At 35.5% G+C, this 13,736-nt stretch overlaps 1 protein-coding gene across 1 annotated transcript in view; it reads right to left on the bottom strand.

Annotated features, from left to right (window-relative positions):
• The window catches only part of LOC107746972 (adenylate cyclase type 2-like), a 127,929-nt gene that overhangs the window by 28,876 nt on the left and 85,317 nt on the right, over positions 1 to 13,736 (bottom strand). The window contains exon 3 of the mRNA XM_016561339.1: positions 652 to 801. Within this exon, the coding sequence (XP_016416825.1) occupies positions 652 to 801 (150 nt within the window). The remainder of the gene's footprint in view (positions 1 to 651; positions 802 to 13,736) is intronic.

Raw genomic sequence — 13,736 nt, 5'->3', positions numbered from 1 at the left:
ATATATATATATATATTTGAAGATGCAAAAAATGAAACTGAAATGAAACCAGTGATTGAAAATAAATAAATTTGTTACTGCAAATCACTATCAGTGCCTGCGGTTCAATCTCAAATCTAACATTTGTGGCCTACATAATATTACATTACACTTGTTGTGTAGACATGACACTTTAAAAACGTCTTAACGTGACCAACTATGAACTGTCAAAAAAAGGGAAAATTCTATCATCACACTTCTGATTCACTTTACAAAAGAAGCCATATTAAAGAAGCTTCTGTACAATCAAATATACTGTACTTTCAAATTCCTGAAGACATTTGCAAAAACATGCATGTAGATTAAATAAACTTGAAGTTTGTCTGATACATCTTAGAAGGCTGAGGAATTATTATTTTTACACTAATCTAATCATAGTTCTGTCACTCTTTCAGCAAACTGGCACACACCACAAAGGCTTTCCAGTGTTCCAGGACTAGACCCAATTCACTCCTGAATTCACCAACATTAAGTCACCTTGAGCATTAAGTGCTTTGCCAAAGAAAACATGGAATATCTCAGTTTTGGCAGGTCTTTCAACTCCAGCCACAGACCAGCTGAAATATCATGACTTCAGAACTGATAGAGAGCAAAGCGAGACTGATACATAACCTGTTGTCTCTTCTCAAACTCCAGTTTGATGGGTGATTTTATACAGTTGCAGGTGTCTTGATATGTCTGTTTTAGCGCCAGTTCCATCAGATGCTTATGGTATGCTCCTGCCAGGTTCCCACATATGAAAATTATGATATTTGCCAGGATCTAGAGAAATAAAAAAAATAAAAGTGAACAATAAAGCCTATGACATATAGGATAATACCATAAGAATTTACAAATCTGCACCGTTTTTGAGGCAAAGTTCTGACATCTACCAAGGGGAATTACTTACAGTTTTTTTTTTATTCGCTTTGGTAATATTTTCACAAGTAAGGTGTATTTTTTCAAAATTCTTAGTACAAAAATCCAAACTGATCACACTTGTAACATCGCTAGTCATTCTTTCAAAATCTGATCTCATAATTTCATTACAATTATACATATTTTCATCCACTCAATCATTGTTTCAAAACATAAGATTATTGTAATATAAATTGAGAACATTTGATTTCATCACCAAAACACAACAGTATGATCTTCTTTCAATTTAGTACTTTTAACAACAATGCAAGATACATGTTTTAAATCACCTTTGTTGCTGAAATAATTAAAGTAATACAGGCAATAATTGCCATGTTAGAAAATATACTTACATTACCTAGCTTGCATAACTCGTATAAAATCCATAATGTTTGTAAAAGTATTCATACAGTGTGTTACTGTATCAAAAGGTGTGATGAAGGTATGACATGGCCATAAGGTTTTGTGCTAGAACAGAGTTTACTGGCAATGCAGTATGGCATATGACTGAGGATGTATTCACATCTGTCTTGTTTGGTTCGATTGAATCGAACTCAAGTTCGTTTCCCCCTTTTGTGCGGATCTTTTGGGCAGGTGTGAATACAGCAATCGCACTCGGGTGCGCACCAAACAAACGTACCAAGACCCAGATGAAGAGGTGGTCTCGGTCCGCTTCCAAACGAACTCTGGTACGGTTGAATGGATGAACCAATGAATGGATGACCTTAAGCACACGTTTGTTTACAGTTTCTGGTTCACTTGCAAAAAGGGCAGTGTGAAAGCAAACCACACCAAACAAACAAAAAATCAACATTGTATTTGTTCCAGACCAAAGCAAGTGAACTGGCAGACTTTCCTGGTGTGAATACACCCTGAATCTATACTGAAGGGTTGGTGTAGGGCAATAGAATATACGGTCTGTACAGTATAAAAACCATTACGCCTATGGGATGTCCCCACTTTTCACAAAAACAAACCCGTGTGTGTGTGTGTGATTTTATCAGGTTTTGCTCACTTCTGGGTACCAATTTGACCCCATAATATGGGTAAGTAGGCACGCACACGCACACACACGCACGCACGCATGCACGCACACACACACACACACACACAGAGGCATAATTGTTTTTATTCTGTACAAACCATATTTTCTATCGCCCTACACCTAAAACTACCCCTCACAGGAAAAAAAAAATACTCATTCTGTATGATTTATAAGCTTTTGTGCCCATGGGGACCTCAATTTAGGTCCACACCAGGACATGAGTCCCAATGAGTCTGTGTGTATTCAGGTTTAAGTCCCCACCAGGATATATAAACCTGCACACACACACACACATGTCTGGCTGACTATCCTTGTAGGGACTCTCCATAGGCGTAATGGTTTTTATACTGTACAAACTGTATTTTCTATCGCCCTACACCAACCCTACACCTAAACCTAACCCTCACAGGAAACTTTCTGCATTTTTGCAATCTCAAAAAAACTCATTCTGTATGATTTATAAGCTTCTGTACCCATGGGGACCTCAATTTAGGTCCCCACATTGACACAAGTCCCCATGAGTCTGTGTGTATTCAGGTTTTAGTCCCCACCAGTGTAGAAAAACCTGTACACACACACAAACACACACACAGGTATTCCTATCATTATGGTGACATTCCATAGGAGTAATGGGTTTTATACTGTACAAACTGTATATTCTATGCCCCTAACACTAACCCTACTCCTAAACCTACCCTTACAAAAATTATGTTTTTTTCTCATAGAAAAAAAGTCTCCCACAAGGACAAGGATTTCAGATATTGCCATCTCTATGGGGACATTTTGTCCCCATAACATAGGGTTTACCTGAACCATCTCTCTCTCACACACACACACACACACACGCAGTCTGTATTTTCTATCGCCCTACACCAACCCTACACCTAAACCTAACCCTCACAGGAAACTTTCTGCATTTTTGCAATCTCAAAAAAACTCATTCTGTATGATTTATAAGCTTCTGTACCCATGGGGACCTCAATTTAGGTCCCCACATTGACACAAGTCCCCATGAGTCTGTGTGTATTCAGGTTTTAGTCCCCACCAGTGTAGAAAAACCTGTACACACACACAAACACACACACAGGTATTCCTATCATTATGGTGACATTCCATAGGAGTAATGGGTTTTATACTGTACAAACTGTATATTCTATGCCCCTAACACTAACCCTACTCCTAAACCTACCCTTACAAAAATTATGTTTTTTTCTCATAGAAAAAAAGTCTCCCACAAGGACAAGGATTTCAGATATTGCCATCTCTATGGGGACATTTTGTCCCCATAACATAGGGTTTACCTGAACCACACACACACATGTACAAAATAGTGATTGTCATCTATAAATCACTTATAATGCAAAAAAATTATTAATTACATTTGATTGTCCCTAAATTGCAAACAAGTTCTCTGGAAACTATATGAATCCTTATCTATAGATATCTATAGCTGCAACAAATGATTCACTGATTAAGATGAGCTAGATTAAATAATAGACAAATGTATGAAACTGAATGAGAAGACATGCAAATGAAAAGTTTGATAGCAAGAGTGTTATGCAAAGCAGTTACTGTGAATCAATCTATCATTTATATAGATGAAACAATTATTTTGTGTAGTGAAAAGGATACTTTGTGATTGTGTGTATTGTGTTAAGACAATTGAAAATATGCTGAAATGTTTGAAAAAAGTGCACTTTTGATGATCTGTTGTGATATTAGTACAGATATAGTAGTAGAGTTTTGACAATTTAACAGTTGCTTGTGAAAATAGTACCAAAGCGAGAGAAAAAACAAAAAACAAAACTGTGTAACACTTTATTTTAGGGTCTCTTAAATAGTTGCTTATTAGCATGCATATTACTAGAATATTAGCCATTTATTAGTAGTAATTAACCACATATTAATGCCTTATTCTACATCCCTAATCCTACCCAATACCTAAACTTAACAACTACCTTACTAACTATTAATAAGCAGCAAATTAGGAATTTATTGAGGGAAAAGTTGTAGTTAATAGTGAATAAGTGTTCCCTATTCTAAAGTGTTACCAAAAACGGTAATAGGAAAGGTCAGATGTCCTTGCTTTCACTTTAGACATGTTTACATTAAATTCAATTAAAATTCATATAAATCATTATTTCTGAATTTGTTATGCTGATGATGTAATTTGTATTTTAAAAATTAATTAACATACAAAACAGATAACATTTTTGGAAAAAAAAAAAGTTTGAATCTTATGCAATAAAACTATTTATTTCTACAGTATTTCACAATAGCCATGCCCTTTTGAACAGTGGAGCAGGATTGTGCAAGGAATCAATTTCCAGCCCAAAAATATTTCATTGACACCAGCTTATGTATGGATCACTTATCATACAACAGTACGGATCCTTCAGTTTTCCATTTCATTCTCAAAAAGCTCTTGGGAGAATGATTTTTGACAAGAGCTCTGCAAACCCAATCAAATGTTCAAGCAGGGAGGAGAATTTGGTTACTGTAGTCAGTATTAGCAGCAGAAAGAAGTACTTAAGTCCTTCCCTAATGTTAGCTTTCACACATCTTTTTCTCACTTCTCTTTCATATTCCCTCGTTCAATTACCAGCCCAGTGTTGAAAAGCCATGTCCCTGATTACTTCCTGTCTTTCAGCTAAGTCCTTCAGTTCCCCATCATTTTAAAGCTCACTATTCAACATACTATTCAACATTCGGATAAGAACAGTGCATCAAAAGCTTGGCTGCATGAGATATTTTTTAATTGCTCTTGGACATCCATTTTATTTGGGTCACTGTGGAAAGAATCTCAAATGCATCTTGGCTTGTCACACTTTGAATCAGTCACTGACATGGATGGAATGAAAGTGAAGAGTCATTCACAATGACAGAAAGCACAACAGTATGTTTTCATACACAGTAGACTCACGAAAACAGAACATTTTGTGACTTTCATTATTAAAATTCTACTTTTTTCACTGACTTTTGTAGGACTAGCTGAGAAAAATATTTCATATTAGTATTTTAGACAACAACCACAATTACATTTCAGATTTGATAAAAGACACTAAAACACACATAAGAGGAAAGAAATGGCCATTTATCTGATCATTTATTCAAAATTTCAACAGTGGTTAACCATGGTAAGAAATGGTAAAAAAAAAAAAGCATTTGTGAGGAATTTTATCATAAAACATATTGATGTACAGATGTTATCAGCAGGCTTGTAAGAAGGCCAGTCAGCTATAGTAAACAAACACTGTTATAATTAATTTGTAAAAGATGTACAGCATTCATCAGCTGTCTATGAATAAATCATGATCCATTGCTTTCAGCGAGGCGGTAAAGCTTCTTATTCTTCTGACATGAGTGGGGTTATATACAGAAAAGTTTCTACTTTCTGACTGATGGATTAAGAATTCGACTGATGGATTAGGAATTCTACTTTTTTTGTATGAAAAGATATCAATATGGATTAAAATGGATCAACTGTGTTTGTTTGTAATGAATCAATTAGTCCACTTGATGATAAACTGAAAGCTGATTTTAAAAAAACACACAGCTATTTATTAACACAGCAACCTGCAAGTACAACTTTTAATGCTTAAAACCTTATTATAAAGGTTTAACATTGCATTGGGATGATCATATTATTATTATTATTTTAAAGTTTATTTTGGTTATCACAAATCTCACAAATTCACTTTTGCTAAACAACAAAACAAAACAAAACAAAAACGAACAAACAAACAAAAACTGTACATTTCCTTAAAATAATCAACATTTTTCAAGACTAGGTTAAAAACAGATTATATGAATTATATATATATATATATATATAAATCTAATAAATCTGTTAAACACAATCAGGCAAATTTGTCACTGTATATTTTTACATTTAAAAAAGAGAAAAAGTTAAAACTACATGAAATTAATGAATAACCATAGCAACAAAGGATCGGCAGGAAAATGGAACAAAGGAAAACAGATAACAAAGGAAATACAAACTAAAAGTCTATGAAAACGAAAGAAAAACAGACAGCATGAGACTAATACGAGATCATGCAGTTACACTTTAGTATAGGGACCAATTCTCACTATTAACTCGTTACTTATTAGCATGCCTATTAATAACATATGTTTACTAGTACTTAACAACCATTTCTTTTACATGACCATATTTTACACCCCTAATCCTACTCAATACCAAACCTTAACAACTGCTTTACTGACTATTAGTAAGCAGGAAGTTAGTAGTTTATTGAGGCAAAAGTCATAGTTAAAGATTTGTTAATAGCGAGAATTGGACCTTAAAATGCATGACCGATCATGACAAAGATTTGACTTTATTACTGTATTTCTGTAGGTTTATGCCATATGGTGGTGATAAACGAGCGTCTGTATTATGTGAGTTATTGAATCTTTGACTTAACTGATTCATTAAAAACACCAAATAATTTATAAATGAAACAATGAATGAATGAACTTTTACAGTGTATGTCTTTATGTCATTCTTAACTCAAAATAAACAGTTAATTTATTAATAATCCCCATTTCTGATTATGCTGTGTAGACCTGTGTTTACGCATTGAACTGGTGGCTGGTTATATACCATAAGGCTGTAATCTTTCTTCTTACAGTAACAGTATGCTTTCACAGTACATCAAGTTTTGATCTCCTCAAAATATGACCCCTTTGAGAAAATGAATGAATTAATAAATAAATACATTAAGAAAGAAAGAAAGAAAGAAAGAAAGAACAGAAAAACAAACTTATGTATTGTAAGTGCTGAGACCAACTCAGTGGTAATAATCCAAGAGAGAGAGAGAGAGTTTATGCATTTACCTGTTTGTCAGTGAAATGCTATAATCAGATTATCCTAGCCAGCATGTGGGAATATGCTTAGAGTGGATTTTCAAACTCATTAAAAAGACTAATTTAGAAGCAGCTGCTACTAAAGGTCATGACTATTGAATTTTTAAGACCTCACAGCTTGATATACAGTTGTACTGTTGTAAAATTATACTGTATGTGAATAGTGCTTTAGATGTATACAAACAGATAAAGTATTCATTTTGCAAGAAGATATGTATTTCTACACTCTATATTTTACCCAGCACTGGGTTGTATTTAACCCAGCATTTTTTAGAGTGTAGGTTGCAAATAAATTCATGAAAAGCTCCTGAATCTGACCCCTGACACAAGCAGGTAAAAGGATTGTTGCTTTCTAAAGCTTTCCTAATACCTTTTAAAATAAACCAATGAACAACTCTGTGGTCATACCTCAATTTTCACAGCACACTAAAGCTGTGGCTTACAATCTTTTCTTTTGGAATCTAGTCACACACATACAGATTGTGCTTAATCCTGAAAAGCACATGGATTACTGCCTGAGGCTCATCAAGCACCTGTGCTTGCTGCCTCTCCACAGATGTTTAAACAGACACATACAATTTCAAGAAATGTTAAAATCTGAAAGATGACAAACTTACAGAAAGGAAGAGAGAATTCAAAAGGTCACAGACATGCTGCATGCCTCCAGATGAAAGAAGCAAACATTCATAAATGGTTGCTCTTGTTTTATCCTGTATTGCAGACAGACAGTATAGAACATTTAATTGCTTGGATGTTGCACTTTCAAAGCTCAATGTAGTTCTCCTATATGATATTAAATAGTTATAAAATGTGAATGTGAAGTGATTTAGATGCACATAAACACATAATGTATTTCATTGTCATTCACTTCACATGGTTTTGCAAGATGTTACAGCTAGGCATTGCACTTAAAATCAGGAGTTGCTCCGTAAGATGACCCATAAGACACACAAGTGAAAGGTACTGTTAATTCCTAAAGCTTTCCTACCTTTTACCAAATTAATGAACAATGTCTTACAATATTTTCTTTAAGAATCTATAGAAGAATCTGATTAGAGATGTTTGAGTTCTCAGGTAGACATTTGACTAAATATGTTTGCAGATCTTTTGCAAAACTGAGACAGCAGGCAATGCGTTTGCTCTCGATTTAATCTCAGGAGAAACATTTCAGAATCTCTGTGATTTTGGTTTGGTAATCTGGAGAAGCACAGACTGCAGCATTCTATGGACAGCCCAGCTTCATCTCTTGTGTTGAATAATCTGGACAAGCAGAATTGCATAGAAGCAAAGTTTAATGACTTCTACAAGGAGGTCAGAGTATGTGTACACTTCCCAAGAGTGAGCGTGTCACTCTGAAGAGTGCATTAGCATTAAATCATGGTATTTGCATATTACCCACTGGGCTCAGAGAGGGGATGCATTTCTTTTCCAGCTGGCTTTGGCTGCGGGAGAAGCAAATGTATTTAAAATAGGTATGGATGGATGGACAGATGCATGTACACCTTCCTTGACTCACTGTTTATACAGTATGCAGGTATTTACATATATAAGCACATACTTTTTATTTATTTGGATAGATATTAAAATATACAATACAATGCATAATTATATACAACAATTAATCCAGATCCTAGATAAAAAAGTACAAGCTCAGTCTTACTTAGCTAATCCTTATTGAGTGGGGTGGTGAACATCTGTCAACTGCTGCCACGTAAACCGATTACCAGCAATCGGTTGCATCGGTGGCCAAGATTCTAATTAGTATTTGTGAGCATTGCATTAGCATAATGTAATGACTTGCACCTAAAGTAGTAATGGTTGTATATTTATATTCATTTAGAGTATAAAGGTGTGAAGGAATGAGACAGTCGGGATGTACTAGCTGGTGTGTTATTTATGGAATGTTAAAACACTGCTGTCAAATTCTTAATATGGTATGCTGTTTGAATATCCCCCTAATCAGAGCATACATTATGAAGGGGGGAAAAGCTGTCTTTGAGTGAGTCATGTGTCATTAGTGTGCAGTATTGTGTAGATCTGTGTCCGGATATACTGACTTTCTCTTCCTTATATCAGTGAAATATGTGATATGTGACACAGAAGTGAATAGTAAATGAATGAAAGATATCACTTTTCCACCCAGATCCTTGTTCCGACCCAGCACCAAAAACTTGCAAACAAGGGATGAGCTTCCACTATGGACTGCAGTTTGTAAGGCGCCATTTTTAAAAGCCATTGGAGTTCAGGTAAATGAACAACATTAACAACAACAATTAAACGTTTCTTTTCAGCAGTGGTTGGCAGAAGAGATCTACGCTCTCCTTCCGCAAGAGATAATATGCAATTCCAGTCACATGTTGGTGACGTAAAGGATTCTTCTCCCTGCCATTGGAAACGCGTGCTGGTTCTGAACGAGTGCCACTCTTGGCTGAGCACCAGCTCCAGCTCCGGCACTAGCTCAGTGGAAAAGCGGTTTATGCATGAATGCGTTAAATTCCTCTGTTCACGCTTGTACCTTGTTCAGCTGCACTGTAAGATGTCATTATAGATCTGGTGTGTTTCCGGAGGGCCACAGTCCAGCAGAGTTTGACCACCTGAACCAGCTAATCAAGTTCTTCAGTCACTAGAAAGTTCCAGGCAGAAGTTCCAAGTGTGTTGGAGCTGGTTGGAGCTAAACTCTGCTGAACATTGGCCCTCCAGAAACAGGTTTGGACAACCCTGTTATAGACAGAGCAGAAGCAAAATTGATCCCTTTTTCACCACACTGACTCTTAGTTGTTGTTGTTTCTTTTTGTTTTTTTCTTGAGAAACTGTATTGACATCATATTTGGTTAACATTTCTTGAAAACACAGAGCTTTAATGGTAAAGAGAATGCATATACAGGACAGAAAATAAAATTATTTTCATCAACACCCATATTGACCCAAATAAACAATCACTTAGGCCTACGTGGTAATGATTTTGATAAAGAATACTTTTGAGTATAGGTATGAGATAAAGTTGTGTCCAAACTGTCCTAAAGCATAGGTCAAAGATTTTCAGTCAACTAATCTAAGTGACTCATAATTTATCACTCTTGTTGAGTGCAACGTACAATACAGCTTCTCTTCAGCATTTCACAGTGAAGTGTTTTGCCTAGAGACACAGTAGTGATACAGGAACAGTAATATATGACCTCTAAGTTATCAGCCCTGATTCATTCAAGGTCCTCTGTAAGCCTACAGGAAGTATATACATGACAATAATTGTTTTAATATAACTGACATAACCAAAAATGTTTGACAGCAACACACCTACTGTAAGTGCAGAATTATTTGTAGGCTCAACACATACAATGATTGATAGTTCATTCGTAAATCTAGAGCTTAAGGACTATTCTAAGGTTTAAAACTGTTAAGACAGACAGGAGCTTTGAAATCGCATTAGATGCTACTTGACACATTAACAACAACTGTAAGACTAATCTTACTGTAAGACTAGAATCAGATTAGAGTGCTTAATGGGGTAATGAATTGAGAATAACATTCCAATCAAAAACAGCTTTTATTGAAACGAAGCTGCCAAAAATTATGCATTTATATTACATAATAGATTTGACTACATAAACTCAAGACTGCCTGCACAGACACAGATCGATGCCTATTTATATGCCCACTTGGTGCATGTTAGTGAAGGGAGAGATACTATATAACAGGATAACTTGGTATAAAAATAGATTTAGTTGCCTGCTCAATCTAACGGCACATGTTTTCCAAATGTTGTCTTCATAATAAATACATTTAGTCCTTTCACTGTGCTGACTCTGTACATAATATAAATGAATGTTTCATAATTATCTGTATTATTTCTGAACCAATTAATTTTTGCAAGGAGCAGTGACTTGCTGTATGATTCCTGTGGATTTGAACAAATGTGAGATCATGAACTGTCACTTTATTATAGCTAAGTGAGTTCACATTATTACTAGCTAAGTACCTCCACATTGGAAATACATGACTCTGCCTACACAGCTGCAAAAGTGCAAAATCATACCTATACATATATTTCTCTGCAGTTTCCAGGTGAAAAGAATTCTAGGAAGTAAAACACCAATTACTTTTGTTCATTTTCATACAAATTATGATTACAGGGCAGATTTCTGATGAATATGTGCTTATTTTTGCAAGGTTCCTTGCACAAAACTGCACGTTATAACACTTTTACCATAGTGCATGATTTGTAAACTAACAAATTTTTACATTTATAAAATCCAGTAAATATGTACAGCTTTTCTGAAGTTGTAAGCTTGCTCGGTAGTTCACCTGGTTCAGCATTGTGTTGCACTTGGGTATAAGGCACGGCTGCCTTGGCAAATGCATTTTTCTTTCAAGTTTGCTTTTGTTAACACTGTTGGTTTAGTGTAGGGTATACGTGGTATGTTAATATTAGGCGATAGAGCATTAACATTTTAGTGCCACTCAACAGACATTTAATTTCTGGACTGCCGTGATACGTACAACAAAAAATTGAATAACATGTAAACTGTTTTGGATAAAATTAAACACGTTATCTCGTGCTACATTTTAAACTGCTGTGAAGCGTGCTACAAGCAACACAATATTCATTTGCAACCATTTTGTATCCACAGGCACATTTTTTAATAACACTGTTTAATAAACTCGCATCTGGCTCTTATGGACATGTTATCTGAAAAGTGCAGCGAAATGTACTCAGAGAAACGTATTTCAGTTTTTGCAGAAATGTAGGCCATCATGTAATTCCAATGAGTTTGGGTTGACATTGCCTGAAAGATTTTTTCCCCCTAACAAAATTCTATTATACAAATGATATAGCACAGCAATATACCTGAAGATACCATATCGGTTGTTTGTTGTAAGAGTTATAACATGTTTTTACCTACAATTTATTGTTCATCTTAATTATAAAAGATGTCAAATGAATTTAAAATCCACTTGGCTCAAAAATCTGAGAATGTTTGTATTTCCGTGTGTAACTCAAATGGAAGAGAGAAATGGAGAGGGTTAACAGATTATTTGCAATTAAATGAAATAGGCATTCTATAGTATCATTTCAGTTAGAATTGCATCAACCCATTCATCTTTTGGATTGTATTGCTGTCCTCCCATTCAACACCTAGTTGAACCTGTGGCTCTACCATCATCATTACACACTAAAGTGCATGAATTGTTATTTGCTGAGTGCCCCACAGGGAAACGCTAAACCATAATGAAATTTAACCTGCCAGTGACACCAAGATCAGATCCAATCAACTCACCCTGAACATGACTGAGGCAGAACACTATCACAGCTAACACAATACAGACAAAACTGTCATTCTAATTTAGCACCCGAAGGCATCCGACAAAATAAAAGGTTTTAGAAACATATCAGATTTGAAAAAGGTTAAGAGGTCACAAAACCATCTATTCAGGCATTCTGTCTGTATCTGATTCAGACCTTTTAAAGCTCCCAGCATTAAAACATAAGTCTAGCGGCCTTTTAGCTATGTGAATTTTGACCTTGCAATTAACAGTGAGATACATAATAAAAAAGAATTCTACCCAGAATAATAGCAGCTTCTCTATTCTCATAATAATTCTCATAACAATAATAAAAACAAAATAATGAATTGTATTCTGTTTCACACAAAATCATCATATGTTTAATACATGCATAACATGTCTAGTTGCACAAATAACAGGTCATGCTGTGTGGTTTAGTTTGCTAGCACAGTGTTTACTCACTTTAGAGATAAGTTCTCTCTTTCACCAGTAATATGACATGTTAGACATAACAATCATTGAAAGAATTAATAATAATCATTGATATTTTATTACATGTGTGGATGTCAAACCTGTAACTTAAAAAAATGTCTTAACCCAAAAATGAAGTCTGCCATTATTTATGAGTTATGAAAGAGACATCCCAATCAAATCAGTTTTAAAAGGACAAACTTATTGTATGCCCCAAAAGCTCATCCTAAAGCATGTGCTTCACTGAATCAATGCCCAATTTCTATGTTTAAGAGCTGGGAAAGGAAATATTATTTCATGTAATCAGTACTTTATGAACTGTCCCATACACATCCAGCATAAGGTAAAGGATAAGTGACACTTTGCTCTTGCAATTAGCAGTTCTACCAAAAATGGCTTTGGGTGCAGTGGTTGAGATGCTGACTGGAAGAGCTGGCAGAAAGAGCACACATGCTGCAGAGATTCTAGCACAGTTCTGTGTAAGAGCCTTTCCACCCTGGCGCACAAAGGGGCAAAAATCTGTTCTTTTACAGTTAGTATGCTAACACCTCACAGAGCCGGACAGAGTCACGCCTTTTCTCTATTTCAGAAATCAGCAAACCTCGTCCGTTGTGAATGCATTCACATTACACTTAGGACTATGAAGTTAAGCTAAAAAAAAACTAATATTGTTTCAATTAACATACCATTTATTAAAGGGGTCATATGATGCTTTTTTAAAGATCATTATTTTGTGTATTTGGTGTAACAGAATATGTTGGCATGCTTTAATGTTAAAAAAACACATTATTTTTCAAATACTGTACATTATTGTAGGTCCTCTATGCCCCGCCTCTCTCAAACGCTTCGTTTTCTACAAAGCCCCCTCCTTTGACAAGCGCAGTCCGCTCTGATTGGCCAGCTGACCCAGTGCATTGTGATTGGCCGAACACCGCAAGCACTCGTCGGAAATGTAACGCACCTTACCATAATCGCGAGCTTCATCTTTCAAAATAAATGTAAAGACAGAGCACGAAAGGGGAACAGAGTCGCGTGACAGACACAGTGAGGAAGCTGGTATGTGTTTGCAGTACACAAGCCACGGTTAAGACAGCTGACTCCACTGTGATGTGACCCCCTCTCTCTCTCTCTC

The sequence above is a fragment of the Sinocyclocheilus rhinocerous genome, unplaced genomic scaffold (assembly GCF_001515625.1).
Source record: "Sinocyclocheilus rhinocerous isolate Xijiao unplaced genomic scaffold, SAMN03320098_v1.1 scaffold529, whole genome shotgun sequence".
Classification (NCBI taxonomy): Eukaryota; Metazoa; Chordata; class Actinopteri; order Cypriniformes; family Cyprinidae; genus Sinocyclocheilus; species Sinocyclocheilus rhinocerous.
This window is presented reverse-complemented; position numbering and strand designations above follow the sequence as displayed.